Consider the following 13,720-nt stretch of genomic DNA (forward strand, 5'->3'; position numbering starts at 1 on the left):
GTGTGTAGTGGTGTTGACCCAAGACTCTCAACTGTATGTAGTGATGTACTGTATTCTATAGAATTGTGTCACTGTGTTGTAATGTTTGTTTTACTTTTACTATATGTTGCAAGTTGATGACTAGAGTTAGGCAGAAATCAAAGAAAAAGAAATTAGCTTCCTAATAAGAATACAATGCAAAATGGTACAACGAAAAAAAGGATCACAAAACACGCAGCGCAAAACGATTGGTTTTCCTTGTATGAACTTGCTGAGCGACACGTCAAATCTTAGGTCGCAACGAGGTTTCAGCCCTAGTGAGATGGAGTATCACCTACCCTACATCCACGCTTTGTACGCAACAGTCGGTACTACAAGATAAAGTCCGCATTACGAGAACAAAAGGCAGACATACCTCAGTACAGACCCGTCCCCTCGGACACACCGGACGGATGGGAGGATCATGAGTATCAACCTGCTCGCATGGACATTTAGCAGCCGAATTATGCCCTATTTAGCTCTTATGTAGAAGCTAGAAGGCACGCCTTGTAGGAAATATAGAAACAGAGGCAACAAATATCAGCGATTTTTGTAAGGTCAGCCAAAAGTTGTATACAGAATGGAAATAGAAAATAGATCTTAAAATTCTACTTTCCTATAAATATGCTGTATTTTGTGTTTTACACCATTCGTCCGTTCCATTAATGTAACCCACAATCATTATCCCTAGGCAAGGATTTGCAATAAACTTGTTATGGCATCTTGTGATCTCTGTGATATCGTTAATTTTCGATCTACTTGTACAAATTACTATTTGTGAATGACTATGGATATTGACATTTGACTATGTTTATTTGTGAGCGAGATTTCGAACTATGGTTTCTTTTTAAATTGCTACACTTTTAGTGCAATTCTCCCTGGAAGAGTTTGCCAACGCAATTCAGACTTGACAAAAAGTCTGCATAAATAGTGTGTTACGATTTCAAAGATTTTACATCCCAGCTGGTGAAACACAGATATAAGTTCCACATTAACGGAAATCTAACGACATGTGATGTTTACACGTGTCCTTACGCCATCCAGCACATTCCTGGCGGTTTTCCCCATGCAGAATTCCTGATGAATATTTCATACGGCGGTTCTGTGCGTCAGTGCGAGAGAAAATAGCGGGATGAAAATAGTTCACAAACAGCGCAGGACAAAAAAAACACACTTCAGGGTACACAATAGGGGAACAATGGGCGACAGGGACGGGCGGTGGTGCTCCGGTGGGATCCTGTGTAGTAGCTAGCCTCCACAAGGCCTTCCTAGGGGGGTATAGATTGTAGAATTCGGCAAAAGGGAGGCATAGCTATAGTGACCAGGAAAGTCAGTGCGCCGGTAGATCTAAGTTGGGAGAGAGAAGAATTTTTTAGGGAAGGTTGGCCACCGAAGCTAAACTCTTCCAACGAGAAATCTCACCCCATACGATAGATATTCTTGAGATCGGGCTGGGGTCTGGTATCCAGGCTACCCTTTTCCTTCTTGCCGACTTCTACTCTCCGCACGCCCTTAGGAAAGCCCGCGGAGGCTACTCCATGTGATGAATATGGGGAAATATTTCTGTGTTCTAATTTCCCAACTGTGTCGTTATAAATACGCTTGATATGTGTCAGACTTCTGAACTAAAACCACTGCACCTTGTCGGCACCGAATATGGAAATGCAAAATGTAGCAGAAAAACGCCAGAAGAAACGACCAGCTGCACGCATCTGTGGAGTGAGGGTTTCTTGTGATTAACTCATGTTCTTGTATGGTGATTCATGTGGATTTGTAAAGTCATTTTCCTATTCCTAAAAGTTAATCCTGATGAAATTGTAACATCTCAGCTTGTTACTGAATGTAGCAAAGTGTTACAGCTCAGAGTGTCGGCGCCAACAATATGCTATGTAATCCTGTATTTCTCCATTTAGTGATGTAAAAATGAGAGCGACATTCGTCGTAAGAAACACTCAAGACTTCATAGCTGCGAATAAAGACTTTAAGTGTCCTCGAAAACTTGACCGTGTGTTTCGCCAGGACCAGGAACAGACCTGTACCCGATGTGATGAAACAGACGACCGGCGACCAACAGTTCCCAACACCCGACGCACCGGCTCACACTAGGTTTTCCTTAAACTCACATCGCAACACTGTTCAATTACGCATCTCAAAGTCCTTCTACAGCAACAGTTTCTTTCTCGGAGTACCAAACTATGGAACTCTCTCAGCTACAACTGTTTCCCTCCTGTCTAAAACCTACCAGCCTTCAACACAAATGCCCACCGCTATCTCCTTGTATAATCATTTCCAACTTCTTAGTTCATTGCCTTGAAGCCCTTTGAACAATCCCGTTAAAAAGGATACCCACCCAAAACGGAAAAAAAAGATAAAACTGTGTTTTCACCTACGCAATTTGTAGAAAGTTCTAGCATGAAAATGTGACGTAGGCCTTAGATAGCACCTGACGCAGTTCCTACAAATTCTGATCCTGGAGTCATGCGGGCTACAGGTCGATGACCTCTAAGGGTTAGGGGGACAAAGGGTCACTAATCTCTCATGACGGGCGGGGTCGGTTGGGGGGGGGGGTGTTAGGGGAGAGAGTGGTGCGGGCGTGCGCGTTATCACTGATCTAAACATATATCATGACATCAAACAGACGTAAGCATTACCTTTCATATAGAGGAAAACGAAAAAAAAATGTTATTCAGTTATGACAAAAGGCAGGGTTATAATTATGTGATCGTTATCATGGATCGAAACCCTAGTTACATCAAACAGGTGTAAACATAACCTGATATACAAAGGACAACGGAAAAAAGTTATTTCATAACGATAGGCAGGAGGGGAGGGGTTGAGTGAGTGTATGGCACATACGTTTGCGTCATCACTGATCTAAACCCTAGATACATCATGCCGTAAAGACAACCTTTATATGTGAAAGATGGGAAAACAGTTATGTTATAACAATTGGCACGTGGGTGGGTTAAGGTGAGAGTATGGTACCGACGTGCTCGTTGACACTTATCGAAAAACCTAGTTTCATTCTACAATACTGAATATACCTACTAAATACTATGTATAAAGCTACCTACCTACAGGTAGGTACATATACATGTAGAACATATGTACAAAACATGGAATAAATAGTTGCTATGGTACAAGAGGCGCGTTGGGTGGGGTTAGGTAGGTGTTTGGTACAGTCATGTGCGTTATTATCATCAGTCGGATTTAAGCTTAGAAATATATCCGACGGTAATTCTGGTAGACTAAAGAAAACTTTACGTCAACATTTCTGTGTAACAATAGGACATGTGACGCAGGTGTATATTACAGGGCGGCGGGTTTGGCTGTGGGTGACTACATATACGTGCGCGCTTTCACTGAAATATCCGTGCCACTACATCATACAACCAAAATAAAAACTGAAGTAGCAGAAATGTACCTTAAAACTTACAAGTTGATATGAAAATGGGGAACACACGGGTCCTTCCTATTGCTTAAAGTGAGTTCAATAATCAAAGACATAGAAATATGTTAATTTTTGATACGGATTTTGAGTAAATATGAGAACATTTGCATGATTGAAATGTCAAACCTACTTTTACTCAACAAATGTGCGTTTAAGGTGTGGTTTGATTGCGTAATGTTTATATTTAAGCTCATTCATAATACATATTGCCATGTCATGACTACGTTGCAGAGTTTTCACTCGACAGTCGAAACATAAAAAGCACATTTCCAACACACAGGAATATTTCCAAGTCCGTTTGTTGACATGTCTGTGTTAGTAAACCCAGCTATAGGCGTGATCTCGTTTCGTGGCGAACTCCTTTCCGACACCTCCGCTCCGACCGAGCGGGCAGTCATCAATCCCCGACCGCTTCCGACGCCTCCCGATTGGTGCCGAGCACTTCCGACGCGGGCTGCCGGAACCAGCCGACATTCTTCTGTGGCTGCGGGCCGTGACGTCAGCGGCGTGGCGCGAGCGTCCTTAGCCAAACAACGCCTACGTCACGCCCTGACAACGCTTGGCCTTAAAAACCCGCGCCGCGGCCCGAGTCCCTCAGAACACAGACGCAGACGACAGAAGACGCTACCTCAGACCGGTTCCCGCCACTCGCAGACGACATTCTGACCAGGAACCTTCTCGCCACTCCTTGTTGTGACAGTAACGACATTTCTGACCAGTGTTTTCTGTGAAAACGTCCCGTCGGAACTTTCGTCTCCAAAATGAACGGTGAGTTCTCAGATTGTTTCCTTCATTCCGAACGTTCCCGACTCTAGAGGGGCGGGGAAGCACAACCTTGTTTTCAGAGGCTAATCTGCGGGGTGTAGTCTGCTGTAATTACGCGGTAATTTCCCGTAGCCCTAACCCCCGGCTGCAGGCGATACTTGCGGCTGTACCTTCTCCATGGCGCCGCGACTCCCGCCCCAAACCTGCGGCCCGTCACAAAGCGCCTAGCCTCAGGGTCCGGCAGTTATCCATTATCTGCCGTCCCGCCGGACACTTCACACGGGCTATGTTTAGACAACCCTCCTGTTAAGTATAAGTTTAAACAATGACAACTTTTGAAAACCGTTTGTCCGTCCAGTGTACCCAAAAATAGCAGCGTTGTGAAATTTTGTACGGTAAACCCGTGAAGCCATTCACCTTTTAACACGTGCGTGTTTTTCTCCACAGGTGCAATAATCGCCATCTGCTTGACGCTGCTACCCGTGCTTATTGCTGCAGGTAAGACACTCCTCTTTTGTCTTGATTTAAGAAAACTTTCTTGACGTTTCGTCCCCGTGCTATTTAAGGAAAGGTTTGGTAATAGAACGTCAGGCGTTGCCAGGGTAACCGTGGTGTAGCGGATGGTATGTCAGATGGCGCGGTGGGTAGAGATGAGGTTTAGGGCAGACAAAGTAAAACAGTTATCTAATCTAAATCTCACCGTCCAACAAGCGCGGATACAATCTTACGGGGGGGGGGAGAAGGTGTCTCTTTTGGTGAGAAAATTAGCGGGGAGTGTTGTTATGAAACCTGCGTACAGCTGTGAAGAGGGCTGCTACAAGAATACTACATGAATGTCAAGTGGTGTTTGTGTCGGTTCTGGCGCGGGGAAAGTTTGCAGATGCGAGAGCGTGTTTGCGCGCCTCAAACAGCGACACGGAAAACTACAGGGCAGTGAAAGGAAGGTTCGAGACTCATGAAAATTCAGCAGGGTTGGGCAAATGTTGGAAATGTCAGCCCTGTTTGCTCTTCACTTCTATTTTCGTCACGGCAGGAGACAAACTTTACGAAATCCTCTTGACTGGAGAGAACAGATTGCGTAAAGGTCGCCTCAGGGCCACGGGTGGTTCTCATTATTAGCATCTAAACAAGGCCGAACACACGTCACTTTACATTTTACATCTATTTCCAACTTTTCAACTGTTGTTCTTCAACAGTTTCACATATTTGTGATATGACCAACTAAAGTTGCTTTTCGTCGATGATTTGTTGTTTTGAGAAGTTTTTTTTGGGGGGGGGGGGGTATATTTGGATGTGTTGGATTTTTGCCAGGATATATACTTTACATTGGAAACTCCATCTATTCACATTCCTGTGATGAGTTTTGATAAGAGTTTAACTACATACAGCTGTGCGATGCCCTGTTTCTGTGCTATCGGGCCAGAACCGGTTGTGCCTGAGGGCAGGGACTGCAGTATGTCCTCCCAGTGTATGGATGGAGACTAGGGGATGGGGCGACTTTATAAGAGGGCTATGGTTAGGTCAGGGATAGGGGCCGGGGATTAGAGTTTAGGATCGGGAAATTATTGTAATATTGAAACTGTATCGCCACACGACGTGAAAATATGGGCAAGTATGTGAGAGAAGGACAGGAGTATTAAAAGGCTTCGAATCAGGGCTAACGGCTAAGGTTTATAAGAGAGTTAGGGTTAGAAGATTATTGTGTATATGACTTATGAGAGAAGGGTAGGAGTAAGGGCTAGCGTCAGGGATATAGGGATGCGGGCTGGGGCTTAGAGTTTAGGATCAGGGCATTGTTGTATGTAGTATTGAAACTGTCTTCTTTCCTGACAGAAAACCCGTGCTGCTCTATGCCGTGCCAGAACATGGGCGTGTGTATGAGAGAAGGCGACAGCTACAGTTGCGACTGTACCCGGACCGGCTACTACGGACAGAACTGCGACATACGTGAGTAACAACTCAACTCTTTATACTGCAGAGACTTTGGTGTGATTAGAAACAGGGTCACCAATAGCAATAGAAAATCCACAAATATTTCTGTTTTCTTCGAACCGGTGAAATTCATATCTTAGGCGCCATCCAAATTAGGACTCACATACTCTGGTTCTTGTTTTGCATGGGAGGCCTGGCAAACTAACTACAATGCACTCTAATCCCGGTATTAAAACTAACTAGGATGGCACCCAGGCTAGAGTATGGGAGCCCAGTAAACTAGGATGGCACCCGGGATATGAAATTCAAGAAGCCAGCAGAGTTTAGTAGGGAGATTTACAGTTTACTTTGCCCGTGCGGGGGGTTTCCGGTCCACTTGTCGTGTTTAAGGTATCTCCAGAATCCCAATCCGACCCTCAGGAATTTTCATGAGGCGGATTTAGCGGGTATCGGAGCCGCTACCGTAACCGTTACCTGCACCACCTGACCGCAAAGGTAAACACCTCACTCCAGGTGTAAATAAAGGTAGTGGACAGTACTTCCGGTCCGCTGGTTATTTGTAGCATCAGGAACCGCGGCAGGTGAACAGACAGGTAAACTCACCTGGTGGTTGTTGACGTTTGGAATTCCCGCATTTTGGGGGTAATCAATTTGTGACCAAAATCTCACAAAACAACAAAGGTATTCACGAACGGGACGGGCTATCATGGATCAACCGCGACATCTAGCGGCAGTAATACTTAGTGCAACACTAAACTTTCTGGTTCATCTTGCTCGCGGAATTCTGGACGTCCATCAAAGTCGCCCTGCAGCCCATGCGGCTCAGTAGCGACCCCTAGTGGCCTAAATAATTAGTACAATACTAACGTTTCTATTTCCTTCTACAGCGGAGTTCTGGACCTCCATCAAAGTCGCCCTGAAGCCCAGTAAGAAGACGACTCACCATCTGCTGACCAACTACAAGTGGCTGTGGAACATCGTCAACAGGATCCCCTTCCTCAGCAAATTCATCATGAGAGCCGTCTACAAAAGTAAGGCGACCTCTAGCGGCTAAACTGTTACTCTCATAAAACTTCGTGACTTGGTTTAGACAAACATTCTCTTAAAAACTACTGTTAAGTACAGTGTCTTAATTTACCAAGATCTTAAGGAATTCAGGCATCTTATGCAATCAGTCTACATTTGTGTTGATGTTTATCTGTTTGCAGACATGTTTATTATTACTGACTTTAATATATCTGCTGTTCTTTGGCCTGTTTGCTGATTTACCAATTTGTTAGTTCACATGCTTATTGAGTTTACTGATTTGTTTGATTGTTGACATATCAACTGACTTGGTTTACATGTTTACTGACCTTGTTGACATGTTTACTGACGTCGTTTGTTTGTTTGTTTCCCCCCCAGTCCGGTCCGCCACCGTAGACAGCCCTCCCATGTACCACACCGGACACGACTACACGAGCTGGGACACGTACGCGGACCGGTCCTACTACACCCGCGCGCTGCCCCCCGTCCCCCCGGGCTGCCCCACCCCCATGGGGACGGCGGGACGGAAGGAGCTCCCCTCCCCCCAGTACATCGCCGAGACTTTCCTGGCGCGGAGGAGGTTTATTCCCGACAAGCGGCGCACCAACGTGCTCTTCAACTTCATGGCTCAACACTTCACCCACCAGTTCTTCAAAACAGACTTCAAGAAGGGCGCTGGACGCACCTGGGGAGACCATGGGGTAGGTTCTTCTTAGGGTACAATATCTCTTATTTATATGTCTCTCTCTATCTCTCTATCTCTCCTTCTCCCTCCTTCTCTGCTTCTCTCTAACACACCCACACTCGCTCTCTATCGCTCTGTCTCCGGCTGTTTCTTTCTTCCTTTCCCCAATTTCTTTCTTTCTACTTCATTCAAGCATTGCACCATCTAGACGGAAATCAAAGTTTTCAACTTTCTTCACATTTTCCGAACAGGTCTTTCTTGATTTGATGAGTCACAGCCGACAGTTCTGTGATATTGAGACGCTAACCCTACCTGCCCCCCTCCCATCCTAGGTTGACCTGAGCCATATCTACGGGGAGACCGTGGAGCGGCAGCACCAGCTCCGCTCCTTCACCGACGGCAAGCTGAAGTTCCAGCGGGTGGAGGGCGAAGTGTACCCGCCCAGCCTGGCGGACGCCCCGGTGCACATGATCTACCCGCCGTACGTGCCCGAGGGGAAGCGGTTCGCCATCGGGCACGAGTTCTTCGGGCTGCTGCCGGGCCTGTTCGTCTACTCCACCGTGTGGCTGCGCGAGCACAACCGCGTCTGTGACGTCATGAAGGAGCTGCACCCCGACTGGGACGACGAGAGGCTCTTCCAGACAGCCAGGCTTATTCTTACCGGTAAGGCTACGGGATCATCTTAACATCTTACCTCTACACTAGCTTAACTCTTCCAGACAGCCAGACTCATTCTTACCGGTAAGGCTACGGGATCATCTTAACATCTTACATCTAAACTAGCTTAACTCTTCTAGACAGCCAGGCTCATTCTTACCGGTAAGGCTAGGGGATCATCTTAATATCTTACCTCTACACTAGCTTAACTCTTCCAGACAGCCAGACTCATTCTTACCGGTAAGGCTGCAGGATTATCTTAACATCTTACATCTACACTAGCTTAACTCTTCCAGACCGCCAGGCTCATTCTTACCGGTAAGGCTACGGGATCATCTTAACATCTTACCTCTTAAATAGCTTAACTCTTCCAGACCGCCAAGCTCATTCTTACCGGTAAGGCTACGGCATGATCTGAACACTCACCTCTAAACTAGCCCGATGAATTCAAGGCTCTTTCAGACAGCCAGGCTCAGAAACATTGATTGATTTATTGATTTGATAGTGCTGGTTTTGGGTTATTTTGACTCTTTATTTTCATTTATTATTTATTTTAATCAGGGGGCACTGGTGTTATCAGTTTGCCGATTTGGACCAGATTCCTGTTGATTCTTGACCCTAACCTCTCACCCCTCACCTCCCCCAGGTGAGACCATCAACATCATCATTAACGAGTACGTGCAGCACCTGAGCGGCTACAACTTTGACCTGTTCTGGGACCCTGAGCTGCTCTTCTCGGACCAGTTCCAGTACCAGAACCGCATCTTCGTGGAGTTCAACCATCTGTACCACTGGCATCCGCTGATGCCGGACCAGTTCCACATCAACGGCAGCACCTACGGCATGAAGGACTACCTCTTCAACACGGACCTGGTCTTCAAGCACGGCTTCGGGACTACCGTGGACGCCATGTCCAGGCAGATAGCAGGACAGGTGCGTTTGTTTGTTTGTTTGTTTGAGTACCTCTTCAACACGGACCAAATAGCAGGACTGGTACGGGCAATCATACAATAAGCAAGGCCATAGTTTGGCTTGCGCATGTGGTCTGTGATCTATCAATGGTGATATGTCAAAGTGGAAAGACTTAACGTATAACCGAGGGCTTCAACTTTGAAATATCACCCACAATGTATCACATTGCGCATGAGCAGCACAAACCGTGAACTATCCTATAGCAATCCTTTCAGTTGAAAAGAATTTCCCTGAAATATCTTCGTTGTGCTTCGAACTGTTCACCCACAAAATGTCTTGAAGTGTCGGTACTTTTGGCATAAAATTGACTTAGCATGTTTGCAGTGGGCCTACCAGAACACTGTGATTCATGGTTCTCTTCTATCCACACAGATCGGACCAAAGAACATCGGACCTGTCAATCTGAAGGTTGCCGTGGAAACCATCAAGCACGAGCGGAACTTACGTATGCAGGGGCTGAACCAATACCGGAAACGGTTCGGCATCCCGCCCTACAAAACCTTCCTGGAACTTACAGGTTAGTAGCGCTCTCTAGCGGGTCTTATCGGAACTTCTTACATTGGCCTTAATCAAGCAAATCTTCCATTAGGTTCATCATCATCGTTATATGATGATGTCTATATTTCTAGTTATTTCTAGTTCCAAACAGTTCAAGCTATCGGAAAGAGTTAGGAGTCGGAAATGACTCCATTTGATTCTCTCTCTTGTGTGATGTTTTCCAAAATCATATCCAGTACGTTGCTTGAGTAACTTTTTTGGCGAATACCTCAATATGTTAGCCTTACCTAGTGTTACCTGTACTTACCTGTACGTTACCTGTCCACAGGTGGTGACGCAGAGATGGCAGATCAGCTGGAGGAAGCGTACGGCGACGTTGACGCAGTGGAGCTGTACGTGGGGCTGATGGTGGAGCAGCCGGCTCCCGGCAGCGTCACCAGCGAGACCATCATCGAGATGGGCGGCCCGTTCTCCGTGAAGGGCCTGCTGTCCAACCCGCTGTGCAGCCCGCAGTGGTGGAAGCCGAGCACGTTCGGCGGGGAGGCCGGCTTCCGCATGGTGAAGACGGCCACGCTGAAGGACCTGTTCTGCCGGAACACGGCCGGGCCGTGCGGACTCGTCTCCTTCGCCGTGCCGGAAGACGTGCAGCCGACGGGACTGCCCGAGGAGCAGGACGCCTCGTCTCAAGGCAAGGGGGCGTCTCAGAACGACGCCGACTTGGTACCTGTGAACGGCGTCCTGTCAAGCCAAGACAAACACCTGCACAAGGAGGAAAAAACGTCTCAAGACGGTTCCCAAGACCCGGAGACATCCAGCAAAGTGACCGCCAACGAGAAACCGGTAGCAAAAAACGAGAAGCTACCAAAAAACGGTGTTGCGCAGAAGAAAGAATTCCAGAATGGCTCTCCAAAAAACGGACGGGCGTCAAAAAACGACGTTCCAAAAAACGAGCCTGCGCCAAAAAACGGTTTACCGACGGCGTTTCCAAAAAACGGGGCGGCGCCCAGGACTTACGTCAACAGGACGAGTTGTAAACAATGCGACAGAATAGAGTTATGACCACGACTTTCGCTTAGGCAGAAATCATCTTAATTATTCCCGCACCAATGAATTTTCTATCTGGATTCTCAGGCTTTAGAGACCATCGGAAATGTGCAGTTTTTGTGGTCATTGTTAAGAGATGAAAAGTACGATATTTATTGTTCCTAAATTATTGAATAGCCATAATCATGTGTGTTACAATTGTGCATAAAATCTATTTATTTCTTGAGGGCTTGATGTCCTAATATTGACCAGTTATACAAACGATGTGTAGTCAGACGGAACTGTGCAGAAATTAGGATAGACAGAAACGGAAGATTCTGGTCTCAGGCCGGAGTTTTAGAACAGATAGTAAGAGACCTTATGAGTAGGTGACCGCACAAGCTGGGTTGTAGGGACAACATCAGCACATGTTTTGTGTTTTTACTTTCCCACAAACTCAAGACCTTTGAAGACGGTTAGCTTTAAATCAAGAAGTACTGTGATTGTGTTCTAGCACTTTCTAAAAACACAACAAAGTGATAAACCGTTACTAAGAATGTATATTTTAGTGGGAAGGTTTTGCACGAAATTCAGACCCTACAGTTGATGTTATCCCTATAATTTACCTTGCCTGGCCTGCTGTTTAACAGCGCGACTGTTCTGTCTTCAAGGCGGAGAAAAAAGACACTAATTCTTACAAGACGTTTCCAGTGTTGTACATACTTTATATTCAAAGGAGTGTACATATTGTTATGAAAGCTTTAAGAGATGAGATATTAATATGAAATATGCCATATTTATTTAACGAGTCTACAGAGTTACCAGATGATAGATGAAATGTAATATGAGTGAAAAGGAAAATAAAGTTCTTTGCTCAACTTTTCAGTGTTCTCTTCGTTTTTCGTACGAAATCTTTATGTTGCTTTACCTTCATAGCTCCAGCTACAGGTGACGTCATAATGTTTATCCCATGACGTAATAACTATGGCCAATACTATGTTTGGTGGCAAATAAGGGTAAATTCATAGTTTGACATTTGGATCTATGAAAAAAATTAAATCATAAAGCAAACATTAGAAAAGTCACCGTTTTGTCCATATATGGTCACGGGGAATCCCTTTCCCCCAGAAAACCACACGGTAAAAAAGTGCTTCCACACCTGCGGACTTCCTGTTTGATCAGTAAAGACACAAGAAACAAACTTCATTGAAAACAAGTCTGTATTCTCTATACCGTCTAAATCACATGTATAGATATTCTGCTAGCCGCCAGCATAGATATCTAAAGATACAAAAGTTACATTATCGTTTCTGCTTAACATATTCCACAAACTCTTAGATTAGAAAGGCACACAAAAGATTGAAACATTTTCGAACTTAAGCCCAGTAAAACTAGTTTAAGTATATATATATTTATATATTTAGTTTGTATCAAAGCCTTAGCAGGGATGGTACAGTTGTTTTAACCTTACAGTCACGATCTAGTCACGTTAGTCTGTTGACGTTCTTGGAGTTCGTGTTTGTCCACAGGTATCGGAAAGGAGCCTCCGACACGTTGAAATATAACATGCTGTGAGCAAATCTTACACTGACTAAGGCTGGTATTTTAAGTATGTTACTTCCGCATTCTTAAAGCGCCGACTTGCAGTACGTCTACGACAACATTACAAACACACACACACACACACACCAGATGTGTATGTAGTCCGTGTAATACATCATAATAAAAAGACACACACTAGATAAGTATGTAACATCTACTACCATAATACCGCCACGTTTACTGCCATTTCACAAGCGATACTAATTTGACAAATGATCAACGCATCATTTTCTCCAGTTACATGTTGCTAGTACAGCTGACCTTTGCCACTTCTTTTGTGTATCTTTTTCGTCTCTCTTGTCCTGCCAAAAACGCAATATCGTAATTGTAACACACCGCGGAATTGCACGGAGTACGGACGTGTGGTTGGGAGGGGGTTCCATAATACCACCAAGAAGAAATACAGACTCTCGAAATTCTCTGTTGTTATAATTGCACAAAACAAGACAAAAACTGCATGAGCATAGTACAAAAAAGTCATGAGAAAACGGACGTATACTGTCAAACAAGTGCTTTTAAAAAAGCTGGCATTTTGCCAATGTTTGCGTGTGTGAACGTTTTTTTCTAGTTATTAGAATGTCATATAAATAGAACAGAGTAACTAAACCTGATATTGGCGCATGGAGAGATTCACATATGCATATGTGCCTGAATCTAGATCTAGACGCCACCTGTTAAAATTTGCGTGAACTGCAGCAAATTTCACTACACTGCCTGTTTTTGAGTGAGCTCTGTTGCGGGGCATTTTTAAGTTGTTTTTTTTTTTTTATTTCTATTCGGCAAAAAAACGAAGCGGCGAATCCGTTAACCAAAGAAATAAATTGGTGTGGCCAAATGGATGTAAAAATTAGTATTTTAATGGTGTAAAAAAGAAAAAAAAAAATCTACCTACCCGGATTCGAACCGGGTGCATTGGTTTAGAATGCGTAAACTTTAACCACTGCGCCAGTGCGAACTTGTTGAAAAAATGCCTGTTTTAACAGGTATAGAAATGTTTGGCATGAATTGAACAGGTCCGTTCATCTCAACATCACAACGGCCACTATTCTGGCCTCAGAGCATTTTGCCGCTAAGGCGGCAAAATGCAAAAA

General features: G+C 45.0%; 1 protein-coding gene across 1 annotated transcript; it reads left to right on the top strand.

The window, feature by feature from the left end:
- The first annotated feature begins 4,026 nt into the window (after nt 1–4,026).
- Nucleotides 4,027–11,878, top strand: LOC118421716 (prostaglandin G/H synthase 2-like). The gene is made up of 9 exons (XM_035829198.1): nt 4,027–4,237; nt 4,682–4,732; nt 6,068–6,181; nt 7,054–7,197; nt 7,571–7,893; nt 8,210–8,540; nt 9,181–9,467; nt 9,879–10,023; nt 10,333–11,878. The coding sequence occupies exons 1-9, from the start codon at nt 4,231–4,233 to the stop codon at nt 11,061–11,063; spliced, it is 2,133 nt and encodes a 710-aa protein (XP_035685091.1). The 5' UTR covers nt 4,027–4,230; the 3' UTR covers nt 11,064–11,878.
- The last annotated feature ends 1,842 nt before the right edge of the window (nt 11,879–13,720 follow it).

Source organism: Branchiostoma floridae, chromosome 8 (genome assembly GCF_000003815.2).
Source record: "Branchiostoma floridae strain S238N-H82 chromosome 8, Bfl_VNyyK, whole genome shotgun sequence".
Classification (NCBI taxonomy): Eukaryota; Metazoa; Chordata; class Leptocardii; order Amphioxiformes; family Branchiostomatidae; genus Branchiostoma; species Branchiostoma floridae.

Bases quoted from the DNA above. Each gene is read 5' to 3' on its own strand.
- LOC118421716 (XM_035829198.1), top strand. The intron at 6,182-7,053 runs GTGAGTAACAAC...TTCCTTCTACAG, and splicing joins CGGACAGAACTGCGACATAC to CGGAGTTCTGGACCTCCATC. The intron at 7,894-8,209 runs GTAGGTTCTTCT...CTCCCATCCTAG, and splicing joins GCACCTGGGGAGACCATGGG to GTTGACCTGAGCCATATCTA.